The 27247-nt window shown below is 40.1% G+C and overlaps 1 protein-coding gene across 5 annotated transcripts in view; it reads right to left on the bottom strand.

The window, feature by feature from the left end:
* The window catches only part of LOC126259741 (calcium homeostasis endoplasmic reticulum protein), a 335568-nt gene that overhangs the window by 101311 nt on the left and 207010 nt on the right, over positions 1-27247 (bottom strand). For all 5 annotated transcript variants that reach the window (XM_049956747.1, XM_049956756.1, XM_049956740.1 and 2 more), the window contains 2 exons: positions 23697-23845; positions 2913-3046 (listed from right to left, as the gene is read on the bottom strand). In XM_049956747.1, the coding sequence (XP_049812704.1) occupies positions 2913-3046; positions 23697-23845 (283 nt within the window). The remainder of the gene's footprint in view (positions 1-2912; positions 3047-23696; positions 23846-27247) is intronic.

Here is a 27247-nt window from a genome sequence, read left to right on the forward strand (position 1 = left end):
CTCAGAGCTACCCATTCTTCTTCTACTGTATTTCTTTCCCCCATTCCTGTCAATTGTTCCCTTATGCTCTCCCTGAAACTCTCTACAACCTCTGGTTCTTTCAGTTTATCCAGGTCCCATCTCCTTAAATTCTCACCTTTTTGCAGTCTCTTCAGTTTCAATCTGCAGTTCATAACCAATAGATTGAGGTCAGAATCCACATCTGCACCTGGAAAAGTCTTACAATTTAAAACCTGGTTCCTAAATCTCTGTCTTACCATTATATAATCTATCTGATACCTTTTAGTATCTCCAGGATTCTTCCAGGTGTACAACCTTCTCTTATGATTCTTGAACCAAGTGTTAGCTATGATTAAGTTACGCTCTGTGCAAAATTCTACAAGGCGGCTTCCTCTTTCATTTCTTCCCCCCAATCCATATTCACCTACTATGTTTCCTTCTCTCCCTTTTCCTACTGACGAATTCCAGTCACCCATGACTATTAAATTTTCGTCTCCCTTCACTACCTGAATAATTTCTTTTATCTCGTCATACATTTCATCAATTTCTTCATCATCTGCAGAGCTAGTTGGCATATAAACTTGTACTACTGTAGTAGGCATGGGCTTTGTGTCTATCTTGGCCACAATAATGCGTTCACTATGCTGTTTGCAGTAGCTAACCCGCACTCCTATTTTTTTTATTCATTATTAAACCTACTCCTGCGTTACCCCTATTTGATTTTGTATTTATAACCCTGTAATCACCTGACTAAAAGTCTTGTTCCTCCTGCCACCGAACTTCACTAATTCCCACTATATCTAACTTAACCTATCCATTTCCCTTTTTAAATTTTCTAACCTACCTGCCCGATTAAGGGATCTGACATTCCACGCTCCGATCCGTAGAATGCCAGTTTTCTTTCTCCTGATAACGACGTCCTCTTGAGTAGTCCCCGCCCGGAGATCCGAATGGGGGACTATTTTACCTCCGGAATATTTTACCCAAGAGGACGTCATAATCATTTAATCATACAGTAAAGCTGCATGTCCTCGGGAAAAATTACGGCTGTAGTTTCCCCTTGCTTTCAGCCGTTCACAGTACCAGCACAGCAAGGCCGTTTTGGTTAATGTTACAAGGCCAGATCAGTCAATCATCCAGACTGTTGCCCCTGCAACTACTGAAAAGGCTGCTGCCCCTCTTCAGGAACCACATGTTTGTCTGGCCTCTCAACAGATACCCCTCCGTTGTGGTTGCACCTACAGTACGGCCATCTGTATCGCTGAGGCACGCAAGCCTCCCCACCAACGGCAAGGTCCATGGTTCATGGGGGGAAGTGTTATATAACTGTTCTTATTCTGTCCCTCAAATTATTTTTACGTCATGTATTTTGTTTTGTTTAGTGCAGGCCCTAGTGTACTGGAGCTTCAACAGTTCATGTGTCAACACTGTACTCATATAAATCACTGATGCAATCAATAGCAAGAACACCATTTATGTGATTGGGTTGATAAAAATCACTAGCATTATGTGATGTGCACATGTTGGTTCTGGATATAGCAATCTGGCACTGACACTTGGTTGCTCCGCCTATAAAAAGTGTGTACGTCAAAAAAAAGACTTCTTCCAAATGAAAGAAGTGTATGTCTGGCAGAACAATGGTACATTCTGGAATTATATGAAGTGCATTAAGACCAAGGTGTTTGTGTGGCTGCCCCCCCCCCCCCCCGATTGGGGGGGGGAACAACAACAACACACACCCACAAACAGAAATCATAACGGATTATACTTATGGCAAATGAAAAATGGGTCACTGAGAAAATAAATTTGTCTGTTTTCCTCTGAAACAGAACACAACACATTGCTGTCAGGCACATAATAGGTTACAAGGAAATGTGTTATGCTCAGGACATACCACTGTAAAATTTAAAAGAACACATTGAATCCAAATTTTCAAATGCCCATAAGCTCCAATAAAATAAGAAATTTTCATATCTTGTAGAAATAATTTCAACAGAATAGCATAAAATATGAAACATTGATGGGCAATTTCAATTTGTGAATAATATTTATCAGAAACAGAAAAATGCATACACAAAGCTATTTTCTATATCTATTTGTTTTATAAAATGCTTAAACAAAATGAACAACTGTTTTCCTATTCACTTACAAGGCTGTAAAATAATCATTTTGAGCAAGATATACAATTTTTGCATTACATGCACTAACATTAGTAGTCAATTTAAATTTTTAAGTGTCCAGGATTTGTTGACCTTGAAAGTAGCTAGGTCTAACATAAAAATTTCTCAAATTCTGCACTGCAAAATATTGCCCACTCTGATTGTACCTTCCATAAGTACAATTACCAACTAACACACCATGCAGTTTCTAGAATTTCAGGATGGGGGTTTTAGAGCAAATATTTATAAAGAATCAAAAAATTTCAGGCATTAATGTCATAGCTGACAGTAGTCTTTCCACTTCATCATTTCTCAAGAAAGTTAACATCCTGTGACTATTCATATTTTCAAAACATAATTTTTAAATTTTCTAAAAGTTACGAACGTTCATAGTTTATTTTTCCAAGTTAAAGATGAAAAAATGCCCAAAAGTATATGTGTGTCAAACTTGTCTGATAGTACTGTGAACAAAGATTTTATAAAAAATAATTTCAGATCTCTATTGCTTGTAGTTTTTTTTAATAATTTTCCCTTTCATTATACTATTTTCACAAATTCTCTCATTTAGAGAGATCTATAATCTTTTAACAAATCATTAGAAAATAAAAATATTTCAATTTTGAGAGGTGCCTTGTGGAAATTCAAAACACTTTTTTTCCAGAAAACTTTGGAATAATGATGTGACACAAGTCACTCTTGACCTGTATGATCTGAGATTAAATCACTTGACAATATAAATACAATGGTATTTACCTGTCACGTGGTCTGTCATGGCAAGGTGGTGCATAAAATGCTTCTACAGCAGCAAGTAGCCTTTCACTTGGAGGGGCAGGAGGTGGAAGTCTTATTTTTTCTGGGTCCAGTGGCTTATAGTCACCATCTTCCAGCTGATAAAAAACAAAGAAGTAATTTAGATGGACTGTGTAATCAAAAAATGCTGTATCCAGGTTTTGCTTAAATTGTGAAACAATGTCAATAACTGAGAGAAAAACCAAAATTTTCTGAAATATTTGTTTATTATTTTAATATAACTGTGGAATAAGTCATCAAATTATGTCAGGTTAATCTTATTTAAAAATCTATAACTACTGTTATGTGTATTTCTTCGACAAAATACACACACAATTTTTTATTTTAGCTGTTCTAAGATTCATCAGATCGTTATTTGTACCAAAAAGCTAGCCACATTTATACTTCTGAAAGTACGGCATGAATGAATACATTCTGGATTATACTTCACGTTGAATTTACAACATACGGCTACAAATTATTACAGATCATTTAAAAAGTTTCTGCTTCCCACAGAATCACATTGTTGGTCTACAATAGTTAAGGATCATTGAAAGGTGTCATAATCAGTCACAGTGCACATACATGTGGAATGTTTGATGTTCTTAGATGTAAATTTCATTTTTTTATTAGAAAAATAAAACCTTAGTGGAAGCACCGCATGTTCTAAGATTAAATTTAAGTTGGTGCACCAACTGCACCTGTAAATTAATTACGAAATTTTTTACTGGAGGTATAATTATCCATTTACAGATTTTGTAGGGGTTTCTAATAAAATGACCATTTACAATACCTGCCACCGTGACATGCCAAATTGTCTGAAAACCTCAACAAGCGCTCTCTCACACACTCACATATGAAATCTCTATGGACTTTGGATTGGTAACCATCTGTAAGCCATACTCATAAAGTTTGATTTGCATGTTAAAGACATTGGTCATGCCTGAAATACGTTCCCGTCGCACTCATACAGTTCAATTTCATCATTTCCTCCATTAATATTCTATACGTACCAATCTGTTTCCTGTTAAAATGTTCTCTCACCTAGCATTCACCTTACAGCAAGCCAATGCTATACTTCCATTTCATCGTAATCAATGTTATACCAAACAATAATGATTCCTACTTTGTTGTTGTCTGTGTTTGTGGGAAACGGGGTGGGGTTACAGCAGTGCAGCAATTACCTCATTGATAGAATTAATACGTCGTCATACAACAAAAATGTATCAAAAAGAGCCTTAAAAATTTATAAATTTGGGAAGTATAAAAAAAGAGACAGAAAGGCCAGCTATGATCTACCTTGAGGAGGAAAAATCTGAAGTACTGCTGACAGACAGATAAAAGTTGGCCAGTCATTCTTTCCTGTAATTTTACAATTTTCTGAAATAACTTTTGGTTTTGATATAATATTTTAGGGGAGAGCACAAAATAATGGAGTGCACAAAAAAATCTGAGATGTCAAAATAAAAACTGTGTTCCTTTCCACCTCAATGTTAAAAAGTTGCAAATTAGAAAACATTCGATGCTTAGTCAAATGTAAACTCTAAAATGTGGTACATACAGAAACTGTGAACTGGAAAACACGCTTGCTGGAGGATTATCTGATCTTTACTTCAGAAGGCTTTGTCCCATCCAAAGGTATATTAAGAGCAATTAAGGATTGCACAGCTTTTAATGGCTGAAGTGTTGAATAGAAAATAAATGAGAGTTTTATTTGGGTGGCAGTTCTTGTTATGTTGCCTTTGGGAGGGAAAAAAGTAATGTTCACTTTCAATTGGTTATACTGACATTGATGCATGGCCCTGTCCCTTTACCTCATCAGCAATGAAACTGCGTGTAGAGGGATGGCACACACTGTTACAACAGGTATTGTGTAGGCCTCCTTGTTCTGATACCCAAAAGAATTTCACCTCCTTTTCCCTATTATTTAACTGAAGAAGGGAGTTCTGAGCACACAAACTGTATAGCTTGAAGTTCACTGAGGGAGTCTGAGCTGATGACGAAATTTGAGCTTGAGTATATCCCATCTGCTCAACTGCTTCCTGAAGACCATATGAACCTCTGCATTGTAGACAGTGAGTTCATTCAGTAAACAACTCTCATGGACAGAATCACAGAAAACAAAGGCCTCATGGTTAAGGTCCATCAATGAAGACTCATAAATTTGCAGTGCTGTTGCAAAATAATAGTCTGTAAAAAAATCTGGAAACTATATTTTTAGTGGTCAAGTAAATGTTAAATATTTACAGGCATCTAAATTAATTGGGTTTGGAACTCAGCTCCATCCCTATGAACATTACGTGTCATTAAGATGCTTTATGTGAATAGCTTTGTACCACTTGGTCATTAGATAATGCAATTTTTTATGGGTAGATGTTCAATAAGCCCTCCCAGGGGACCCTGCCTTATAGTAGGCACCTGCAGTGCTGGGCGGGAGGGCTCGCGTGCTTCCGTGAAGGCGAGAGCTGTGCCGGCTGTAGCATAGCCCCTGGAAGGGTCACCCAAGCTGAATTGGTCTTGACTGAGGAGCCAGACAAAGTGTGTCCCACACAACATAAGGGAAGGAGGACTCTAGAGGTGTAGTGAAGCCTGCTTCCCAAGGAGAGTAAACCTAATACAAATCCTGGTCCTCAGGTTGGGGGTTGGGCTCGAGGCTAACATCCTCTTCCTGTAAAAAAAATAAAGTTACAAAAACCCAAAGAGCAGAAGCCAGACGAATTAATAGATGACGACATGGTATGGATCTTGGAAAATGAATGGTTAAAAAGTTGAAAACTGATCTTTGAGTTGGTACCTGGAATGTTCGACCTTCATATAGCCTGGGCTCTCTTAAAGAAGTTATTAGACCGGAAGCTCAAGGAGAGCATTATTGCCATCCAAGAAATTCAATGGACAGGAAGTAGGGTATTGGAAAGGAAAGAGGGCACTATGTTTTATAGCTGTGATGATAACAGACATGCGTTTGGTACAGGTTTCCTTGTTTATAAAGATTTGAAACATTTGGAGATGAATTTTACACAGTCAATTAATCCCAGGCTATCAGTACTTACAAGGGAACCTCCCCATCGCACCCCCCTCAGATTTAGTTATAAGTTGGCACAGTGGATAGGCCTTGAAAAACTAAACACAGATCAATCGAGAAAACAGGAAGAAATTGTGTGGAACTATGAAAAAAATAATCAAAATATACGAACTGAGTAGGCCATGCGCAAGATAGGCAACATCACAGCAGATTGTGAGCTCAGAAGCGCCGTGGTCCCGTGGATAGAGTGAGCAACTGCGGTACGAGAGGTCTTTGATTCAAGTCTTCCCTTGAGTGAAAAATTTTTCTTTCTTTATTTACGCAAAGTTATGATCTATCCATTTGTTCATTGACGTCTCTGTTCACTGTAATAAGTTTAGTGTCTGTGTTTTGCGACCGCACCGCAAAATCGTGCGATTAGTAGATGAAAGGACGTGCCTCTCCAATGGGAACCGAAAACATTTGATCGCAAGGTCATAGGTCAACCGATTCCTCCACGGGAAAACATGTCTGATATATTCTATACAACACTGGTGACGGAATGTGCATCACATGACAGGAATATGTTGTCGCCCCACCTAACTTTTACACTTGGCGAATGGGTAAAAAGATTCTTCTACCTTGCCCGATTTAGGTTTTCTTGTAGATGTGATAATCATTCCCAAAAAAGTGATGAAAACATAAGAGTTCGTCACATAAACTGCAACAAATGAATGCAACAGTTTCACAGTCGCACAGTTTTCCCTGTATTCTGTCAAAACATATGTTTTTAACGTTTTCAAATTTTTCCGTGTGCAGACCGTCAAATCCTGCATGTGTCCAAGCAAATCTGAAAATGTCCTGGAATTTTGGAGAGCGAAGTTGATTATGTGTGAGTGCCTGAACTTTGATAATTGTCTGAAAATAAAAAATTAATCTTTTCACTCAAGGGAAAACTTGAACCAGGGACCTCTCGTACCGCAGTTGCTCACGCTAACCACGGGACCACGGCGCTCCTGAGCTCACAATTTCCTGTTATGTTGCCTATCTTGCGCATGGACAACTCAGTTTGTATATTTTGCTTATTTTTTTCATAGTTCCACACAACTTCTTCCTGTTCTCTCGATTGATGTGTGTTCAGTTTTTCAAGGCCTATCCACTGTGCCAACTTATAACTAAATCTGAGGGGGGTGCGATGGGGAGGGTCCCTTGTTAGAATTAAAGGAAGATTCTTTAATCATATCACAATTAATGGACATGCACCAGCAGAAGAATCTGTAGAAGACATGAAAGATGACTTCTATGATGCCCTTGAAAAAGCTTATGATAAAGTATCCAAGGAATGACATTGTGCTGAGGGATTTTAAAGCACAACTTGGAAGAGAAGACATGTTCCAGCCCGTAATTGGAGCCCATAGTAAACATGGATCCACTAATGATAATGGAATAAGACTGATCCTCTTTGAAGTCTCCCGGAATATGATAGTGGGATCTACCAGGTTTCCCTATAAGGAGATACACAAGGGCACATGGAAGTCACTTGATGGTGGAAACATTAATCAAACTGATCAAGTACTGATAGACCAGAGGCATACATCTAAATTGTTGGATGTTCGAACCTTTCGTGGCCCTAATGTAGATTCAGATAATTTTCTTGTAATGGCCAAGATAAGAGCAAGGATATCAAATGATCAGAAAGACATACTAGGAAAGAACGGTACAATATTGCAGCACTGCAATTAACAGAAACTTACGAATCGTACTGTCAGAAAGTTTCTCAGGGCCTAGAACAAGAACAAGGAACAATGCGAGACATTAATGACATAGAACAAAAATGGTTGACTACAAAAAGAGCTACAGACATTTCAGCTAAGTAAACACCAGGATTGGAGAGAAAATCAATAAGGCCCACAGGGTTTGATTAGGAGTATAAGAGAGTGACTGAAGAAAAGAACACTGCATACCAAAAGACATCACAGGCGAACTGCACAAGAAGCTTGTTGGAGGATTATCGACAGAAAAGGAGGATGGAAAAGATGGCACATTGCCGAAAGAAAAGGGAATGGACTAAGGCTGAAGTAGAATGCATGGAACTGTCCAAGAAGAAGAATGAAACAAGGAAGTTCTTTATGAAAGTACACAAAGCTATGCTAGAAGACAATTTGCTCCAATAAACAGCTTGATTAGAGATGAAGAAGGAAACATAACAAATGAGAGTAAACAGACACTGGAAAGATGCTGAAGATACTTTAATGACCTGCTGAATCGAGAGATAGAGCAAGCAGAGGATATATCTAATGATTGTGAGCAAGTATTGGATGATGAACAGCCACTGGATCTCATGGGGTTAGAAACACATTAAAAAAAGCTTTAAGAAAACTGAAGAACAGCAAGGTCCCCAGCACCGTAACTTTCCTGCAGAATTGCTAAAATGTAGAGGAGCAACATTAGAGCAGTCTCTGTTTGAACTTATCATTCTCATATGGGAACAGGAAAGGATACCAGATGAATTGAATGAAGGAATATTATGTCCGATACATAAAAAGGGTGACCAAATGGAGTGTAAAAACCACTGTGGAATCACCCTCCTGAAGCTGGGATACAAAGTGTTGTCTAATATTATTTTTGATTGGCTACTCCCATAGGTGGATAAAGAAATTGGAATATACCAAAGCGGATTTCAACAAGGAAGGCCAACAATAGTCTAAATTTTCAACCTGTGCCATATTTAGGAAAAAACTGTTGAATATAGAATTGGAACACATCACCTCTTTATTGACTTTAAGGTTGCATACGGCAGCATGAATAGAAACCAGTTGTTTCATGCCTTACATGAGATATGGATACATGGACAGCTCCTGAGAATGGTTAAAGTGATGATGTCTGACATAAGAAGCTGCATTCGAGTTTGAGCAAATTACTCAGACCCCCTGGAAATAAAAAATGGGCTATGTTAAGGAGATGCATTAGCATGCTTTTTATTTAATGTAGCACTTGAGAAGGCGGTTAGGGAAGCAGGCCTACAGACCAGGGGCACCATCTTCTACAAGGCAGTGCGGATTTTAGCATATGCAAATGACACAGACATCATAGCACGGAAAGTACCAGCACTGAAAGAAGCTTTTATGGGTCTTATGATAAATCAAGATAAAACTAAATATATGGCCTGTGGGAAAGCATATGAACCCAATATGCTGTCAACTTTCAGTGTGAATGGATACACATTTGAAAGAGTTGACAGCTTCAAGTATCTTGGTTCCACAGTCACTTGCTTTAATGACATCAACTAAATTAAGATTAGGCTGATGTTAGTAAATAAGGCATATTTCACCTTGAGTAATTTATTCCGGTCAAGACTCCTCAGCCACCCAACAAAATTCACTATTTATAAAACCCTCGTGAGACCAGCTCTCATTTATGCTTTGGAAACATGGTCCTTGACAGAAACCGATGCAAGGCTGCTCGACAGATTTGAGAGGAAAGGTTTGAGGAGAATAACTGGTCCTGTGTATGACAGAGACCAATGGAAGAAAAGGTACAGCGCAGAATTGTACACTATATACGCTGATGCTCCTGTAGCAAAACTCATATGATCAGGAAGGCTAAGATGAGCAGGTCATGTGGCAAGAATGGAATGGAGGAGTCTGAGGTGAAAAAGAAGATTCTCTTTGGCAATCCAGGAGGACAAAGAGGGTGAGGTTGACCTTGAGAAAGACGGCTGGATAGAGTGAAGAAGACCTACGGAAGCTCGGATGCAGAAACTGGAGGAGGGTAGCCTATGAACCCCATGGATGGCGGAAGCTGGTTGGGAAGGCCAAGGTTCATCATGGACTGTAATGTCACAGAAGAAGATGTTCAATCAGAAGCAACCCATACATGTTTCTGATGGATCAGTCTCAGAGTAGAGGTTGGCTATGGATTTGACACTATTGACACATGTGGCCACCTTCATCCTCTCACAGTGAATGGGAGGGAAAGAGAGAAAGGATATGCTAGGAAATCATAAGTTACTTTTTCAAATGAATCATCGCTTTGTTGCTCTTGAAGGAAACCAAAATATGGAGGTGGGGACTGATGTTTATATCCTTGTCTTTTCAAATGCAAGTCAGTAGCTTCATAACTGTACAGACTCCCTCAGCCTGTTAGAGCATGTTTACGCTGTTCGTACATTGTTACTCGCTGCAGGAACATCACTGCTTGCCGGAGCATTTATGATGCAACTGATTACATTAGTAGCTGAATAAATTATGTGCAGTGATATGAAGCAAAAACAATATTCTCATCACCCTCACCCTCCTCCTCCTCATCATCATCATTTGACTATAGTGGCAACAACATCATTATGGGCAAGGAGAAAGAAATGGGTGTATAGACTGCAGAACTCGATACTACAGATACTTCTACCAGTTCTATCGACAACTCAAAAAATATCCAAGCTACTTTTCCTGAAAGTTATGAATCAAACATTAAAATTTCCAACATATTTTAATTAATATTATCTAACCAGAAATAAAAACAAGGAATACATGGCCTAACACTGTGAATGCATTTTTTTCTGTAGAAGAGTGACCGGTAGTCACTTTGAGGTAACACTGTCAGTTTTTACATACTCATGTACTACATGCAGCACACGTAGATTTCTGACCTGATGTTAAAAATGTTGAATTTGGTCAAGCAGTGTTACCAACTAAAAAAATTATTACATCTAACTATTAATGGCATATCCCATTTATTTTTGTATTAGGTGCTGTATTATACGGATCCCAAGAAGTATTATTTTATTGAAAATTACAAAACTATCACAGAAAACAATTAAAAAAACCGCTTTTTGGGAGTTTTATATTTAAGCAGTAAAATGTTGAAGAAGAAGAAGAAGAAGAAGAAGAAGAAAACCAACTTCCCTTTCAAGGGACACTGCTGAAGTAGATCCACGACTTTCAGTTCCATTTGAGTGATCCTAGACCCTAACATCATAGGAGGTGAGATCAAAAAGTAACGGGATTTTTTTCTATTTTTATTTTGTGAGCTTTAAATATTCAACTGAAACATTTTTTTTATCTTGTAAGTACATGTTTCTGATTTATGTTTGCATTTTCAGCGATTGTTGACAGTCAAAAAGATTAGCAGGGCTTTGAATTTTTTACTTTTGAAAACGATGGATCAAAGAATTTGTATTAAATATTGCTTGAAAAACTGAATAAAATGTGGCACCACATCAGAAAGGTTGGCTGTGGCTTTTGGTAAATCTATTATGAATAAGAAGTCTTCCAGCCACTCTCATATCTGGGAGCCTTTTCTGCATGTTTGGACCTTCATTAACAGTCTGCATGACTAATGCTGTCTAAATCAGAGCTGCTTTGTGGACAAAAGCTTTTCTGTCTCAAAGAAATTTATTATACTGGACCTCAGAATGTGTTCAAGAATATTGCAGCAAATTGAAGTTAAGGATTTTGATCTGTAATTTTGCAGGTTCATTATTTTACCCTTCTTACACACAGAGTCATCTGTAGTATGGGGTGAATGCTGCAGACTACTCTCTGTAAAAGCAAACTGGGATTCCACCTGGACCCAGCGACCTATTTGTTTTCAACTCTTTTGATTGCTTCTCTGTAACAGCGATGCCTATTATTATGTCCTCCAAATCCTGTCCAGGTCACCTTGTATTCTCCTACAGTCACTCAACGACGACACCTTCCCGTACACCACAGCATAATCAGCAAACAGCCGCACATTGCTATCCATCCTATCCAAAAGATCATTTATGTAGATAGAAAACAACAGCGGACCTACCACTCTTCCCTGGGGCACTCCAGATGATACCCTCACCTCCGAAAAACACTCACCACCGAGGACAATGTACTGGGTTCTATTACTTAAGAAGTCTTTAAGCCACTCACATACTTGGGAACCAATCCCATATGCTTGTACCTTAGTTAGGAGTCTGCAGTGGGGCACAGAGTCAAATGCTTTTTGGAAGTCAACGAATATGGCATCTGTCTGATACCCTTCATCCATGGTTCGCAAGATATCATGTGAAAAAAGGACGAGTTGCGTTTCGCAGGAGTGATGCTTTCTAAAGCCGTGCTGATGCATGGACAGCAACTTCTCTGTCTCAAGGAAATTCATTATATTGGAACTGAGAATATGTTCGAGAATCCTGCAACAAACCGATGTTAAGGGTATTGGTCTGTAATTTTGAGGATCCGTCCTTCTACCCTTCTTATATACAGGCGACACCTGCGCTTTTTTCCAGTCACTCGGGACTTTACGTTGGGCAAGAGATTCGCGATAAATGAAAGCTAAGTAAGGAGCCAATGCAGTAGAGTACTCTCTGTAAAACCGAGTTGGAATCCCATCAGGACCTGGCGATTTATTTATTTTCAACCCATTCAGCTGCTTCACAACCCCAGGGATTTATATCACTATGTCATCCATACAGGAATCTGTACGAGACTCAAACGGCGGTATGTTTATACGATCCTCCTGCGTGAAAGATTTCTCAAATGCTAAATTTAAAATTTCAGCTTTCGTTTTGCTGTCTTCCGTTGCCGGGCCAGACCGATCTGTGAGTGACTGGATGGAAGCCTTCGACCCACTTCCAGATTTTACGTAAGACCAGAGTTTCCTTGGGTTTCCAGCAAGATCTCTTGCTAAGGTATGACGGTGGTAGTGGTTGAATGCTTCGCGCATCGCTCTTTTTACAGCAGCACGAATCTCTACTAACTTTTGCCTGACCTCATTCTCCTGATCTTTCTTGTACCGCGAGTGTAACTGCCTTTGCTTCCTGAGCATTCTCCGAATTGTGCTGTTAAACCACGGTGTGTCTTTTCCGTCTGTAACCCTCTTTTTCAGCACATACTTGTCCAATGCGTGATTTACAATGTGTTTAAAATTTGCCCATAATTCTTCCATGTCCATCGACAAGAAGTAAATGAAGTTGATTCATTTACTAAGTGGGATGCTAACAACTGCTTATCTGCTCTTTCTAGTAAGAATACTCTCCTAGCCTTCTTGACCGACTTTTTAACTTTCGTAACCATGGTTGTAATGACAACATCATGATCACTACTCCCTGTCTCAACACTGACACCGTCGAATGAGGTCTGGTCTGTTCGTGGCTACCAGATCTAAAATATTTCCATTAAGCGTTGGCTGTTGATTTAGCTGCTCAAGACAGTTTTCGTATAATGTGTTTAAAAGTATTCACATGACGGCTTGTCTGTACCACCTGTAATGAATCCATAGACATCCCAGTCTATATTAGGTAGGTTGAAGTCGTCTCCGACTAAGATAGCGTGATCTGGGTACTTCTGCGATACATAATGTAGACTCCCTTTGAATGATTCTAGAACTGTTACGGTGGAACCTGGTGGCCAATAATAACACTCCACAATTAACTTTATTTCCCCTAGCCGTGTTAAACGTGTCCAGATAACTTCACAATCACACTCTACTTCAACCTCAGTAGACACAATATTTTTGTCAACTGTAATGAAGACACCACCTCCTACGGTGTCTAATCTGTCTTTCCGATACACGTTCCAACCCTCACTAAATATTTCGGAACTTCCTATCTCAGGGTGAGGCCAGGTCCCAGTTCCGAGAATAATTTGCGTGCCACACGCTTTCTGGAGGGCAGTAAATTCAGGAACTTTATTCCGAACACTCTGAAAATTTACTGCTAATATCTTGATAGCTGAAGTGTCTTTACACTGAGCACGTCCTGATTTCCCTGCCTGCATGTCGACTGGTGAGTGTTCATCAGGACACCTCACACTACTGCCTAGCCTAAAGAAACCCCATGTGTACGCCCTAAGTACTCTGCTACCCGAGTAGTCGCTTCCTTTGTGTAGTGCACCCCTGACCTATCTATGGGCGTCCTACAATTCCCCACCCAATAGCGCAAGTCTAGAAATCTGCAGCCAAGATCATCACAGAGTCGACGAAGCCTCTGGTTGAGACCCTCCACTCGGCTCCAAACCAAAGGACCCCGATCCACTCTGGGAACGATGCTGCAAATAGAGAGCTCTGCTTGCACCCCACGTGCAAGGCCAGTGGTCTTCACCAAATCCGCCAGCCGCCTGTACGAACTGAGGATCGCCTCAGAACCCAAGCGACAGGCATCATTGGTACCGACGTGAGCAACTACTTGCAGATGACTGCACTCCGTAAGCTCGACAGTTGCAGGCAAGGCTGCCTCTACATCTTGGATGAGGCCCCCTGGCAGACAAACTGAATGCACGTTGGATTTCTTTCCAGCCCTGTATGCTATTTCCCTAAGGGGCTCCATCACCCGCCTAACGTTGGGAGCTCCCAATAACCAGCAAGCCTTTGCCCCCGTGTGCCTGCTCCGGCCCTGCTGAAGGAGCGGCCACCTGCCCACTCCCTGGGTGGGGCCAGCCTCCACATTGGCCCTCCGTCTCGAGCGACGCGAACACGTTGCACTCTGCCGCTCACCCTGAGGTGAGGGCAGCCCCAACGAACCGGGTACACTAAAAGGTGCCTCGGCAGCTGAGTCAGAGGATGCAGCAAGCGACACCTGGGGTGTCTCAAGCGACGCGCGCAGCCCCTCCGCCGTCGCTGCACCTCGAGGGAGCAGCCTGAAGGTGGCTGACTGTGGCCAACAGCACGCTCATCTGCTCACGAACCGCAGTCAGTTCCTCCTGTGCCCGAACACAGCATGCACACACCCTATCCATCCTACTGCTAATATCTAACGACTCCACGAATTTATACTCTACGGCTATCAATAAGCAATATTAATCCTCTCTAATATGAGAATACGCAAGGAATTTATGTAATTAAATATGCAGGCGCACAAACACTCGGAAAGAAATTAAGAATCAAACTACAAAACAAATTTGAAAGCTATATATGCGACTCGCTACTGCACTGCTGCTGCACTGATACTTCACCAGCAGCTGCTCAAGGCTAATTATTGAAATGTTGAAGTAAGAACAGGAAATAGCATTCATTTACATGGATGAGCACCATTTGATGATTACACTATAAATACTGTAACATTGACAGCTATGATGAACATCACAGTACTCAAAACTGCTTCTTGAGAGACATCATTCTCTTCCTTGGGCCAATCTGATACATTTTTATCACTGACCACATAGTTGAAGAAATCATCTGTCCATGGAAGCCCCATTGGTGGAGCTATCCAAGAATATTACTACCCCATTTTGTGTTACTGGACATCTTACGACCAAAAAAATGTACCTATCAGGCATTATCTGCATACAAAAGCCTTAAGAATTTGCTAACTAACTTTAAAGATTAAAGGTCTTGAGTAAGATATTGTTCACCAGGATCTTTTCCAAATTGAAATAAGGGAAAGACAATGGTAACTACTGTGTTATGTATGATCTGTTTCTAGTCAGAAGCAGCAGGGGTGGCGTCAAGATTGTCTGCTTTCAACAGTTGAGAAAGTCTCTAATCAAGTGATTTCATTAGAAAAAGCCGTTCTGACTTTTTCTACATTATTTCTATGGTGCCCAACATAATGTATTAGACTCAGTAATAGCCAAAGGCACTTTTCTTAATTATGGGCAGTTATGAAAACAGCTCCTAATGATAGAATTTAAATTTCGAAGGACAGGTTCATGAACAAATCTACGATGTATCATTGGAAGGGGACTTTTTTTATTACAGCAACTGCATCATTGGTCACACACACAGTGATTTTAGCTGGACTTGAGGACCATCAAGGGCACTATTTGATTCTATAAAAAAACCAATACTTTCAATATATAGAACCATGGTACACCCAATTCTGAATTTAATAAAATACTTTATATATTTCCAGACAACAAATTATAAAAGTCTTTTCATGAATCTCCTATCACCTTCCGAAAAGTTAAACTCTCTCTCATAAATGCCCAATTTCATACACAAGTGTGAGTCAATATACCAAAAAACATAAGAGTACTTGAACTTCGGCTCTTTCCATCCTTTCCATATAACATTCTTCCCACTTATATATGACAAAGTTATAAATTCTGATATTTGCTATAAAAATTATACAGCTAGTCATAGTACTGTCTACACAGCTCACCACTGCCCTACCAATCTGATTCTCACTATATTTTTCACACATCTCAGTCAACTTTGGAAGAACTGACTAATCTCGAAAACAACAAAAGAGAGTACCTCTTGCCACACAATGCTATTCTGATCTTGTATGCATTAACTTTAAACCTCTCCTGGTTACCACTTTCTTAACTCTTACCATAAAACATATACGACTCCCTTACCACAATATGAGACCCACACTAAACACTACTCTCCCCACTCACCTCTGAGCAACATTTCGTCACCCCACCAACCTCTGCAACAATTTTCTATCTGCCTGGTGTAGACAGCATAAAATCTACTCCAGTCTAAGCACACCTATTACATAAATGATCATAAAATCTACCCCAATCCAAGTAGACTTGCACACCTATTACATAAATGGGGCAGATGACTGAACTCTTACATTAGCTGACGTGTTCTTAATCTGGCATGACAAACTCTCAAGTATTAGTAATAATGAATGGATCCCTTTGCATCCACCTCGAATCCATATCCAAGCAATACATGCAAGTATCACCTCTTTGGCCATTGGAACACCATTGAGGGAGATGCAGGAAAAAAGTATGGCAATAAAATAAGCACCTGCGTTGTTGCCAACTGCATCTCCTGCAGCCGCCATGGAAACATATGGTGCCAGCTTTGCTGCTAGCAGCATGAGAGGTTCCACTAATAAGCACTGCCACTGTGGGCACTGATTCTTCCCCCACAGGTAACACACCAGGCCATTGTCATTGTCACAGTAGTGTTCTTCCACTGGACAGCTATAAAGGACATCATTTGGCCACTCTGCACAAGTTTCACATTGGGAGTTGCTTCGGGCTAACCGCATCTGCCAGTCCTCAATCGGAACTACCTTTGGCACAGCACAGTCATTCACTCCGAGCTGTGTTTGGGTCCTCACTCAATGTCTGGTCCAAGTTCTCCACGCAGAATACAATGTCGGCGATACCCAGGCCATCAATGTGCAACTCACTGGTGCTCCCATATTACCACGGTTGCATCCATAATCCATCCAATGGAGCTCAACTCTCCACATCATCCACAACAAGCATGCTATCCCCATGCAGCTATTACCTTTCACCTTGCCAAGTTCTCTCTCCTGAATCGTTCTCAGTTTCTGCAATGCCCTAGCGATATGGCTGCACAGGCATCGTGATTGGAAGAGCTCTGTCAGTGAAACGTTAGTGACCATCAGTGGATTGGAACTAGTAGTGTGGATTCATGTCCGAGTGAAAATAAAGTCCATTATTCTTGCTACCTGGGACACATTAATTGGCATGCCCCTCTTGGCTACAACACAAAAGTTGGAGACGAGGTGTGGATTTCATCCTATCTGTGACTCTTAGACTTTTTCATACATTCCATGCTCATAGATAGTAGCTTGACATATCTGGGACTACCTGCAATGGCTGCTGACCTTTTTTCTCTTGCCATAGACGTGTGTCTCATTTCAGAATGGCCTCACTGTCTCTGACCATATTAGGCAGTTGCTGCTACTACAGCATATGCAATGGAACAACAACATTCTACAGAAGCTAACCCGCAAGTTGCTCACCATCACGAGCAACACCATTGCCACGCTCCCAACCAAGCCCATCAGCACGCTGCTGACATAACAACAGCACATCACGAGCCTGTCGGTCCCCTGCTGACAACCCACTGGTCCATGACTTCCAGCTGAGATTGTCAGTCATGCTGCCATCCCATCTCCAGCCAGCCGAGAGCACTGGCACGCCAATGATGTCCCACTGCTCGTCGCCTTCCGGCCGAGTTGGCTGATGTCCCACAGGCACCTTTGCAGCTGCCCATCACTGCACTGATGTTAGGTCAGGCAGCAGTGTAGATGTCATGTCTTCTGCTGCCACTTACGGGTTTTGCTGAGTCTCCAGTCCCTGCCACACTTCCCACTGCAGCCAGCCCCACTAACACTGGCAAGGCCTCCTTCAGCCACAGGCACAGCTAACTGGCCCACACCCAGTCTTGTCACCCTCACCACCTCCCAGTAGCCGGTATGCCTTTGTGGACAATGACCCTGCCTGTCTGTTGTTTTTCAGGTCTCAGACAATCGTGGCCTTACATGTGGGCCACATCAGTTACACACAGGGTGCCTTGCTGGCACTGAAACATCTCAGGCACCCACCATGGGTTTAGCATCACATCCAATGACCACCAACATTTGCCGCTGCTGGCTCACTGGTCCCAGGGCATCTCCTCCCCGTGACATCCACTTTAAGGCGGCTTTAGCACCTCACCTTAAGGGGGTTGGATATTGTCTCTACCTGGGGCCCAACCCAACTGCAAGCAACACAGGCATATACTGTGAGCTGCTGCCTCTCTGGCCACTGGAAACGCCACCGAGGTAGAGGCAGGAAAACATTAATGGTAACAACATAAGTACACTCTTTTGTTGTTAACTGCATTTCTTCTTCTACTGGTCACACGTCTGCTGATTTTCATCATATTCTTCCATCAAATATCTATAAAGGTATAAAGGACACAGCCTGGCCACTCTGTAGCAGTTTCACAATGAGTCACTTAAGGCCCAGCACCGAAAGCATCTGGCAGACAATCTATTGGAGCTCCCTGTACCCAGCGGTCCTTCACTTCAAGCCTATTAGAATCTGCACTCCATGTCTCCTCCTAAGTTATCCACATTGGGCTAGATGTTGGTCGCACCCACCACCCCTCTGGGTCACAAGTGTGCAACTCACCTTTACTCCGGGATTATATCGGCTGTGTCTGCAGCTCATCTGATGGAGCTCAACTCTCCACATTGTTTTCAGCAGCCATGCACTCTCCAACCAGCTCTAATGCCACCACACCTTCCGGATTGTTCTCGAGCTCTACCGGTCTCAAGTGATACAGCCACACTGGCGTCACCATTGTAAAAACTCTTGTCACTGCATCGTCGACTGGAAGCTAGCACTGCGGAGTCATGCCTGAATAACTGTTTTTTTGTATTCAGTTTATGAATGTAAATAAAGTTCATAGTTCATTTATTCTTGGTATTGCTCTTTCCGCCAAGACACAACAGAAACAATAGTCCGTCTGAACTGATAACTCAAACACACACAGTCATGAAGTATGCCCTCCAACAAAATAATTTGGACTTAAATGTTTGCTTTATCTTATGAAGGATATACATTCTTCCTCTCAGTTTCTGTATCTCTAAACTATGAAGACAGGAATTCGACCTAAGTGTGTGATTGGATATTATAAACTAGTAATTACTCTGTGTACTACGTACATTCTTTTCACTCTAAAAATTAAGTTATAGTAATCGATTAAAATGCCAACGGCCTTGCCGCAGCTGTAACACTGGTTCCTATCCGATCACCAAAGTTAGGTGCTGCTGGGTTTGGCTAGCACTTGGGTACAAGACTGTCCAGGTCTGGCAAGCGTCGTGGCAAGCGGGGTGCACTCAGCCCTTGTGAGACCAAATGAGGAGCTACTTGCTCGAGAAGTAGTGGCTCAGGTCACAAAAACTGAGAATGGCTACGAAAGCTGTGTGCTGACCACATGCCCCTCCACATCTGCATCCGATGATGACTATTGGCTGAGGATGACATGGCAGATGGCTGGTACCATCAGGCCTTCTGAGGCCTATTCGGTCAGATTATAATTTGTTAAAATATGAGGCATTTATAGAAAATAAGTATACTAGGTTTTTATATTTTTTCTTAAAAAAAGTGTATTTGAAAATTGTTGATACACCAGCACCTGTTTTCGCACCTGCTTGTCAGATGAAAACTTAATTCCACTGGCGTGTTCCTTCAGTGACATGAAAAGATGATGATCTGAAGATGCCAAGTCAGGGCAATACAGAGGGTGGTTCAAAACATCCCAACCAAATGATTCCAAGATTGCCTTGATGGCTAACGTCATGTGAGGATGGGCATTGTTGTGCAACAAGCACCCTCCTCTCATCAATATTCCCCTCCTTTTGTTTTGAATGCTCATTTTGAGTTTTTTTAGCATCTCATAATGTCATTCTGCATTAATGGTGTACCCCTGAGGTAGAAATTCAAACAAAGTGACGCCTTTTTGGTCCCAAAACATTGAGGCTATGATTTTTTTGTCCAAAATTGTGGTTTTGAATTTTTTTGGCACTTGGGGAATTGGTGTGACACCACCGTGATGACTGTCTTTTTGCCTCAGGTGTGTAATGAGCCACCTTTGTTTCATCTTGTCACAACAGAGCCCAGAAAATTCTCACATTCCAATTCAAGTTGCCCAAGAAAATTGCTGGTGATGTTGATCTGATTTGTCTTGTGCTGTTCTGTCAGCTGTTTTGCGACTCATCTTGCGCACAGTTTCTGTTCTCCCACGTTTCTGTAAATGTCTCCTTTAAAAGAGTTCAGGATAGTTGTGGAAACATCACAGAAATTTCATCCACTATCGATCAGTGGTCTTCACAAACAGTTTCCTTGATTTTTTGCACCAACTCATCAGTCAGAATGGTAGGTCTTCCACTCCTCTTTTTGTCATGAATGTTTGTTCTGCCTTCAGTAAACTTCACAAATCACTTAAACACACTGGTTCTGCTCATAACACCTTTGTTATACACCATTTTGATTTGCAAAAAAATTCTGATATTTGTTATTCCTTTTATGAGTAGGGAGTGGATCACAACAAGTGGCTTGCACTTGGTGGGATTTCTTAACAACATGTTTCACACAACTGGACACTATAATGTGAGTTTGCATATTATCATGTTCCAGCAGTGATAGCTCTGCTTAGGGGGATCCCCCTCGGCCACTCAGTCTTGCAAACACTAAAAAAATAAAAAACTGCAACCCATCATGATCACAATATATTTACTTTCTGAACATGACTTGCAGTTTATTTAGAATGCAAGTTGCAACAAAGCAGGACTGGTCCAGACCATTCTACTACTTTATCTACACCCCTAATTTATAAGTTTTTTCCCTAATATTCTTATTCAAATATCCATGGTAATCTGACAATAGTGAGTACGTGTTGTATAAAATGTCAGTTTTGCATGAACGGAAATCCCCTTAAAAACCCTATTATTCAGATTGTGCTATTTACTGTTCTGATTGTATTGTAATAATTAGTTTAACTAAAAATGCAGTAGGTTACCTTCCATTAGGAACGTGGGTGCACTCAATGATTGTGATATGACTTTCAAATGATAGAGTGCAGCAATCAGTCATCCTTTTCTTGCAGGTTTTATTCCGCAAATCTAGATTTCAGTTAGTGCCTACCCATTATCAATGCACCATTTCATAGTATCAATGCATGTTCTAGTATGTTGTTCGAGTGTTTGAAAGAACTGTGACAGACGCCTGAACAACAGGGGGCTGACCTACTAGAGTATGCATTGCTACTATGAAATAGTGCACTGACAATGGCTAGGCGCTAGCCAAAATATAGATCTACTGAATAAATCCTGCAAGAAAAGGGCGACTGATTGCTGTCCTCTTTCATTTAAAAAAAAAATGCAGTAGTTCAAAAGTTACCATAATTATAAAAATTTTTACCTCCACCTATCAACAAAAACGCTGTGAGCTATTACATTAATCTAAAGGAAATACTCCATTCCTTACAAAGTGTAATTTCCCTAATTTTAGAAATGTAATTAATCTGCCCAGACTTAATTAGTTTATCTGATATTGTTAATTAAATATTCAACCAGCCAAAACTTCCAGAAGAGATTCGACCAAATTACTGTAACATTCCACGACTTATTAATATACCTTTGTTAATCTGAAGTTTCTGCATTCAATGACACCCATATTATGTGACTACCTTCACTAATTAAGAAGTATGTAATTTTCAATAACTAAATTTCAACATTCAATATGGATGCCATACTGGTAATCCAGTGAAACCTGGTGTGTATACATAGTTTGGTTCTGTAAATTTTAATAGCTACTGCTCATAGCCAATATTTCTTACATAAAACTTGAGCACAGTTTCAACTGCCTGTTAGGAATGAATTTTTTAACCTGTGTGATTTTCAAACTGTAAATGGATAACCAAAATTACTTAATATTCCAGTGCGAACCTTTACAGGGCCATAGATCACACCATTTGACTCAGTCTGCTTTGAGTCTAAATTACTCTATATTCAGTCTTAGCTTTGACTTCATTTCGGTCAATATGAGTTGAGTCTGAGTTTTGCTTTCCCAGTTTTAGCACTGAATTGATCATATCATTGGATTACGTTTGTTATTCCTTTGGCACCGCATTTCTGTTACAGAAAAGTATTTGTGTATGTTTACATCAGTTTCAACAATCATTACATTGCAGTATAATGTTGCATAACCAATACCATGTGAATTCATTTGCAGGTTGTGAGCAGTATCTGTTAGAATGCAAGTAAAACACTAAGTACATGCACATTTTATGGCCACTGTATGGGGTGGGAAAATTACTAATATCTTTTGTACTGGTAATATACTTCGGAAATGCTTAGATTGGTTGTTAATGAACAGATATTGTTTCTATTAGTAAGTATTTGTTAAAGCCATTAGTGTAATGAGTAGCAGAGAACATAACATTTTATGTTCTTTTGTGTGATTAGTAAAAGTCTGTTTTCCTTACCTGTTAGAAACATTTAAACAGTGTGACAACTGGTCATTGTTTATAGGAAATCAGCGACATAAATAAAAATAGGAAGAATTTTCCATGTGAAACTATAAAGCAACTGTTTGACTTTTCATTTAGTTGGACACAGAATCCTGTCACATACGTTTTCAGGTAGTGAATAAGAGTGTGTGCACAGCTACCGACTGCAGGTACTTCCACAGGTAGGTGTTGAAACGTGACAAAGTGTGCCAATTACACTTTTCACTCATCACTCTTTCACCTCCCAATTTATCCACTGTATGCTTGGTCAGATAGGATAAAACAAAGATTTCTTCTAGTTTACTTTAGAAATTCTTATTTGTTTAAAGGCATCCTTGCAATATAAGGAAACATCCCACAGAATCAGGAGTCTGTTACATGAAACTGTTTTGCTTTGGCTACTAGTAAGTCATAGGTAGTTATTAACTGGTGTTTATGCTGGTTGCACATAAAGAGACTCTGCTGTAAAACAAAGCTGATTCAGTTATATGTTAGACATTTTCAGTTTTCTGTAAATGCCAAATAACCAAAGTTGGCATCATGTATCTTATTTCAAACACCACAACACCAAGTTTGATGTTACATACTGCATATAGAAACTTACAAAATAAAAACATTCAACAATGCATAAAACCAAAATCATATAAATGGTATTTCAACAGTATTAGGAACAGAATAGACTGACATTCACTGTAAAGATGACCCGTTGAGTTGCAGACAGGCACAACGAAGACTGTTACACATAATATCCTTCTTCACCAAAGAAAATACAAATATGTTCGCAGAAGCAAGCATACCTCATGCAAATATGACCACTACCAGCAGCAGCTCTGGTTTGAGCCGTCAGTGGTAAAAGTTATGCGCATGAGGTGCACCTGCTTTTGTGAATGTGTGTGTGTTTTCTTTCCTGAAGAAGGCTTTGGCCGAAAGCTAAAACGTGTAACGTTCTTTTTGGTGGCCTGTCTGCAGTTCAATGAGTCAGCTTTATGGTGAGAGGCAACCTACCCATTTCCTAACATTGCTGATATTCCAATCTGGAGTTTCAATTGTTCGTTTAAATGGTACTTCACCTTGATTAGAGGTACCATGAGTCCAGCAGGCAATTCAAAATACGGAACACTTGGCATTAACTCATCCAACAAGACTTCAGGAACAGGCGTGGTCACCGCAGGTAAAGGAAATCCTGGAGGCGGCTTACTGAGATCTGGTAATTCCACTCCTGAAAACAGATTAAATGTTTCAAAAGTAAATTTTAATGAAGAAAATACTGCATAAAACTTAGCTATATTGTTAAAGTCTCTGAGCTTATAAGCACATTTAGAAAACTCTGATCCAGCATACTAAGTAATTTTCTTTGCACTTGAGAACATTCCTGCCTGGCAGATCTATGACATTATTAGCAATTAGGATAGTGAAAGAGCCACACTGGTTCCTCTCAACCCTGATTATGAAATATCTATCTTATGCTGGAAGAACAGACTGTGCATCTAGAGGATATGTAGCACTTATGAATCTTTAATAACAATCCAAAATAAAGGTGTTTTACAAAAGATACCAGGTTTTAAATTATCTACATGTCATCGGCAACCGAATAGATCTTAGTAAGCTGAATGGACTACACAAAGAATATAATGGTATCACATAATATCACTCTGCAGAACAAAGGGTCAGTATTGTCAGCTTCATTGCACAAGTCACCTGCCTGTCATAGTATCATAGTTCTGCCTTTCCAGTAGTTTTATCTCTATTTTAATAATTTTTCTTTCATCATACTCCTTTTCTCCCATCATGTTATTAAAGGGCATAGCAACACCAAGCATTCACAGTAAAGCAGCTGCAGAACTGGAAAAGAAGAGACGGGAAACTGATCCCAGACATCCCTTGTTTGGATATGAGCCTCAACAACCGAGACTCAAGATCAAGAAGGAGCTTTATCCAGACAACTACAGCAACTCTTTCATCTCCTAGAACTCACCAAGAAATACTCTCTGCCTGAGTTGCACCAAATTAATGTTAAACAGGAACCAGCCCGAGGCTCACACTTGCATTATGGGACATGGAAGGCACTGAGCAGACAGAGAACTGGGGTGTCATGATGCAAAATCATCATCAGGAAATAGAGCTTCAGCCTGTGTGGCAATCTACAGGACCAACAACATCTGCTAATCTGCAGGAACTGACAGGATACCTGTGCTACTGGTGATCTTGCTGCAGCTAATAAAGCAGCAGCCAAAACCACTGAATATTGGGTTCTCCACAGGACAAGAAGAGAACTATCTTGCTATCATTTCATGAATTCTTGTTGAGCAAATAAATCCTTGTATTTTTATTGTTGTTACTTGCTGTCTTTATTGAATTTTTTAAAATGAATGCTTTATATGTAATTAACCACTGTATGTTATTAAAACTCTACCAGTAATGTAATAATTTCATGTCCTGAGCACACAAAATAAATAAATCCCATCATGTGTTTTCACGTTATGTTATTCTCTTACATTTTAAGTCACACTTCGTACTATTTTACCTATTGCCGCTTCTATTATCCACTGTATATGCTTTCTGTACTTTCACAATACTTTGCTTTTAACTATGGCTCCCCACTGCCATATCTTCATTCTAATCTCAGGTTTTTATAATCTTGTCTACAACATTCCACTGTTAATACATATTTTATTTCATTTCAGTTCCCTTCCTTAGATCACGAGTGGCTTTCTTTTATGACCTTACCAAAGTTTACCAGACATTTCTTCTCTCCTTTCACAAGGAAAAATAGTTACTGTTTGGAGACATTATATTGAGTGTTATTGGAAATTCTTCAATGGTGCTGTTGCTGTCTTTCACTTATCTTTGTTGTGTTTGAAGTTTAACTTTTTATTGCTTTGAATTTCATAAACTCACACTTTGCATGCTTCTCCATGTGTTGTATAATGCAGTACCGTATTTACTCGAATCTAAGCCGCACTTTTTTTTCCGGTTTTTGTGATCCAAAAAACCGCCTGCGGCTTAGAATCGAGTGCAAAGCAAGCGGAAGTTCTGAAAAATGTTGGTAGGTGCCGCAACAACTAACTTCTGCCGTCGAATATATGTAGCTCTACACAAGCATGCTTTGTGGGCACAAAGATAAATACTGGCGCCAAAACCTCTGCATCAGTAAATAAATTTTAAAAAAAGGTAGAAGACGAGCTTTTTTTTTTCTCCGCCCTGAGTTTCGACCACTGCATTTTCATACATTATCCAACGAAGTAAATACAAATTCCGTATTGTTCATCTTCGAATGTAGCAGAATTTCAATGTACTACGAAAATCCGACTGGCAAGACTGTTAGAGATGTTTGTCAATATGGACACCTCTACGTTCCGAGTTTTTTCCTACCTGTGAGAAGAGATGGTTGCTAATAGGAACCTGATGAAATGTGAATCACATGCAGTATTCTCTTCACCATAAGAATAATACGAATATAAACATTTTGCCATGTATTCTTTCGTGTTTGCTGCTATCTCATTTAAATCCTGTCTGCGTAATAAACTACAAAACTAGAGTGAGAGAACAGCAAACGCGGAAGAATATACGTATTGTGTCATGTTTATATTCGTATTATTCTTATGCCTAATAGTGATACAGTCAGAAATGAAGCACGGCAACTGACTAGATTTTAAATGTAAGATGACTAAATTCTGTGCAGAATTTGATGTACTAAAGAAGCGGCCGCAAAGATTTTCAAACGGTGGAAAATTTTCGCAAAACTCTCGTTCAGAACATGTTCTATCATACGCATGTTCTATCATACGCATTTGGTTCTTGTTGATCATTATCAAAGAAAGCAGCAGTGTAAGTAACAACAAATAGCAGTCTCTTGCCATTGTTTCGCTAATGAGACGATTCCTCTTTTTTTTTTTTTTTTAAAGCGGCGGTAGCGCGCACAAAAGCAAGTCATGCCGCGAGCGGCGACAGGCCATAAACACGCACTATCAAAATGCGACAAACAATGCATGACACAGTACAGTAATGCATTTTCAGCTTACAGTGACAAACACCTATAACAAAGAAAACGGCACTTATCAGATCAAAGCAAAATAAACAATCGATTCAAACCAGACGAAGCACGTGAAAAAGGAAGGGTACCCGTATAAATACGGACGGAGCGCCTGACGCATAGCAATGGCTACCTGGTAAAGCTTAACTGCTAAGCTTACGACTCGAACCAAACTACTGTAGCTGTATCGTCTTTCATTCGACCTAAATTGTGTCTCATATTACAATGGACCAACTTTGTTTCGATTTGGAGGTGCGGCCTAAAACTTTTCTCTCCCCTTGAATTTTGAGTCTCAAATTTCAGGTGTGGCTTAGATTCGGGAAATTTTTTTTTCCTTTATTTCGAGTCTCATTTTTCAGGTGCGGCTTAGATTCGAGTGCGGCTTACATTCGAGTAAATACGGTAGTTAATCCTTGTCGAAAACAATATGCACTGTGCAGTGCTGATGGGACACATGTAGTAAATACCATGGTGTAGCTCTTGTATTATTTACAGGTAAAGTTAATGGTGCAGATTATGTGAATGGGTGTTGTTACATCAAAGTAAAAAGTGAGATTGAAATTAAGAGCTTCTGGATGGATGGATGGA

This window comes from Schistocerca nitens, chromosome 1 (assembly GCF_023898315.1).
Source record: "Schistocerca nitens isolate TAMUIC-IGC-003100 chromosome 1, iqSchNite1.1, whole genome shotgun sequence".
Classification (NCBI taxonomy): domain Eukaryota; kingdom Metazoa; phylum Arthropoda; class Insecta; order Orthoptera; family Acrididae; genus Schistocerca; species Schistocerca nitens.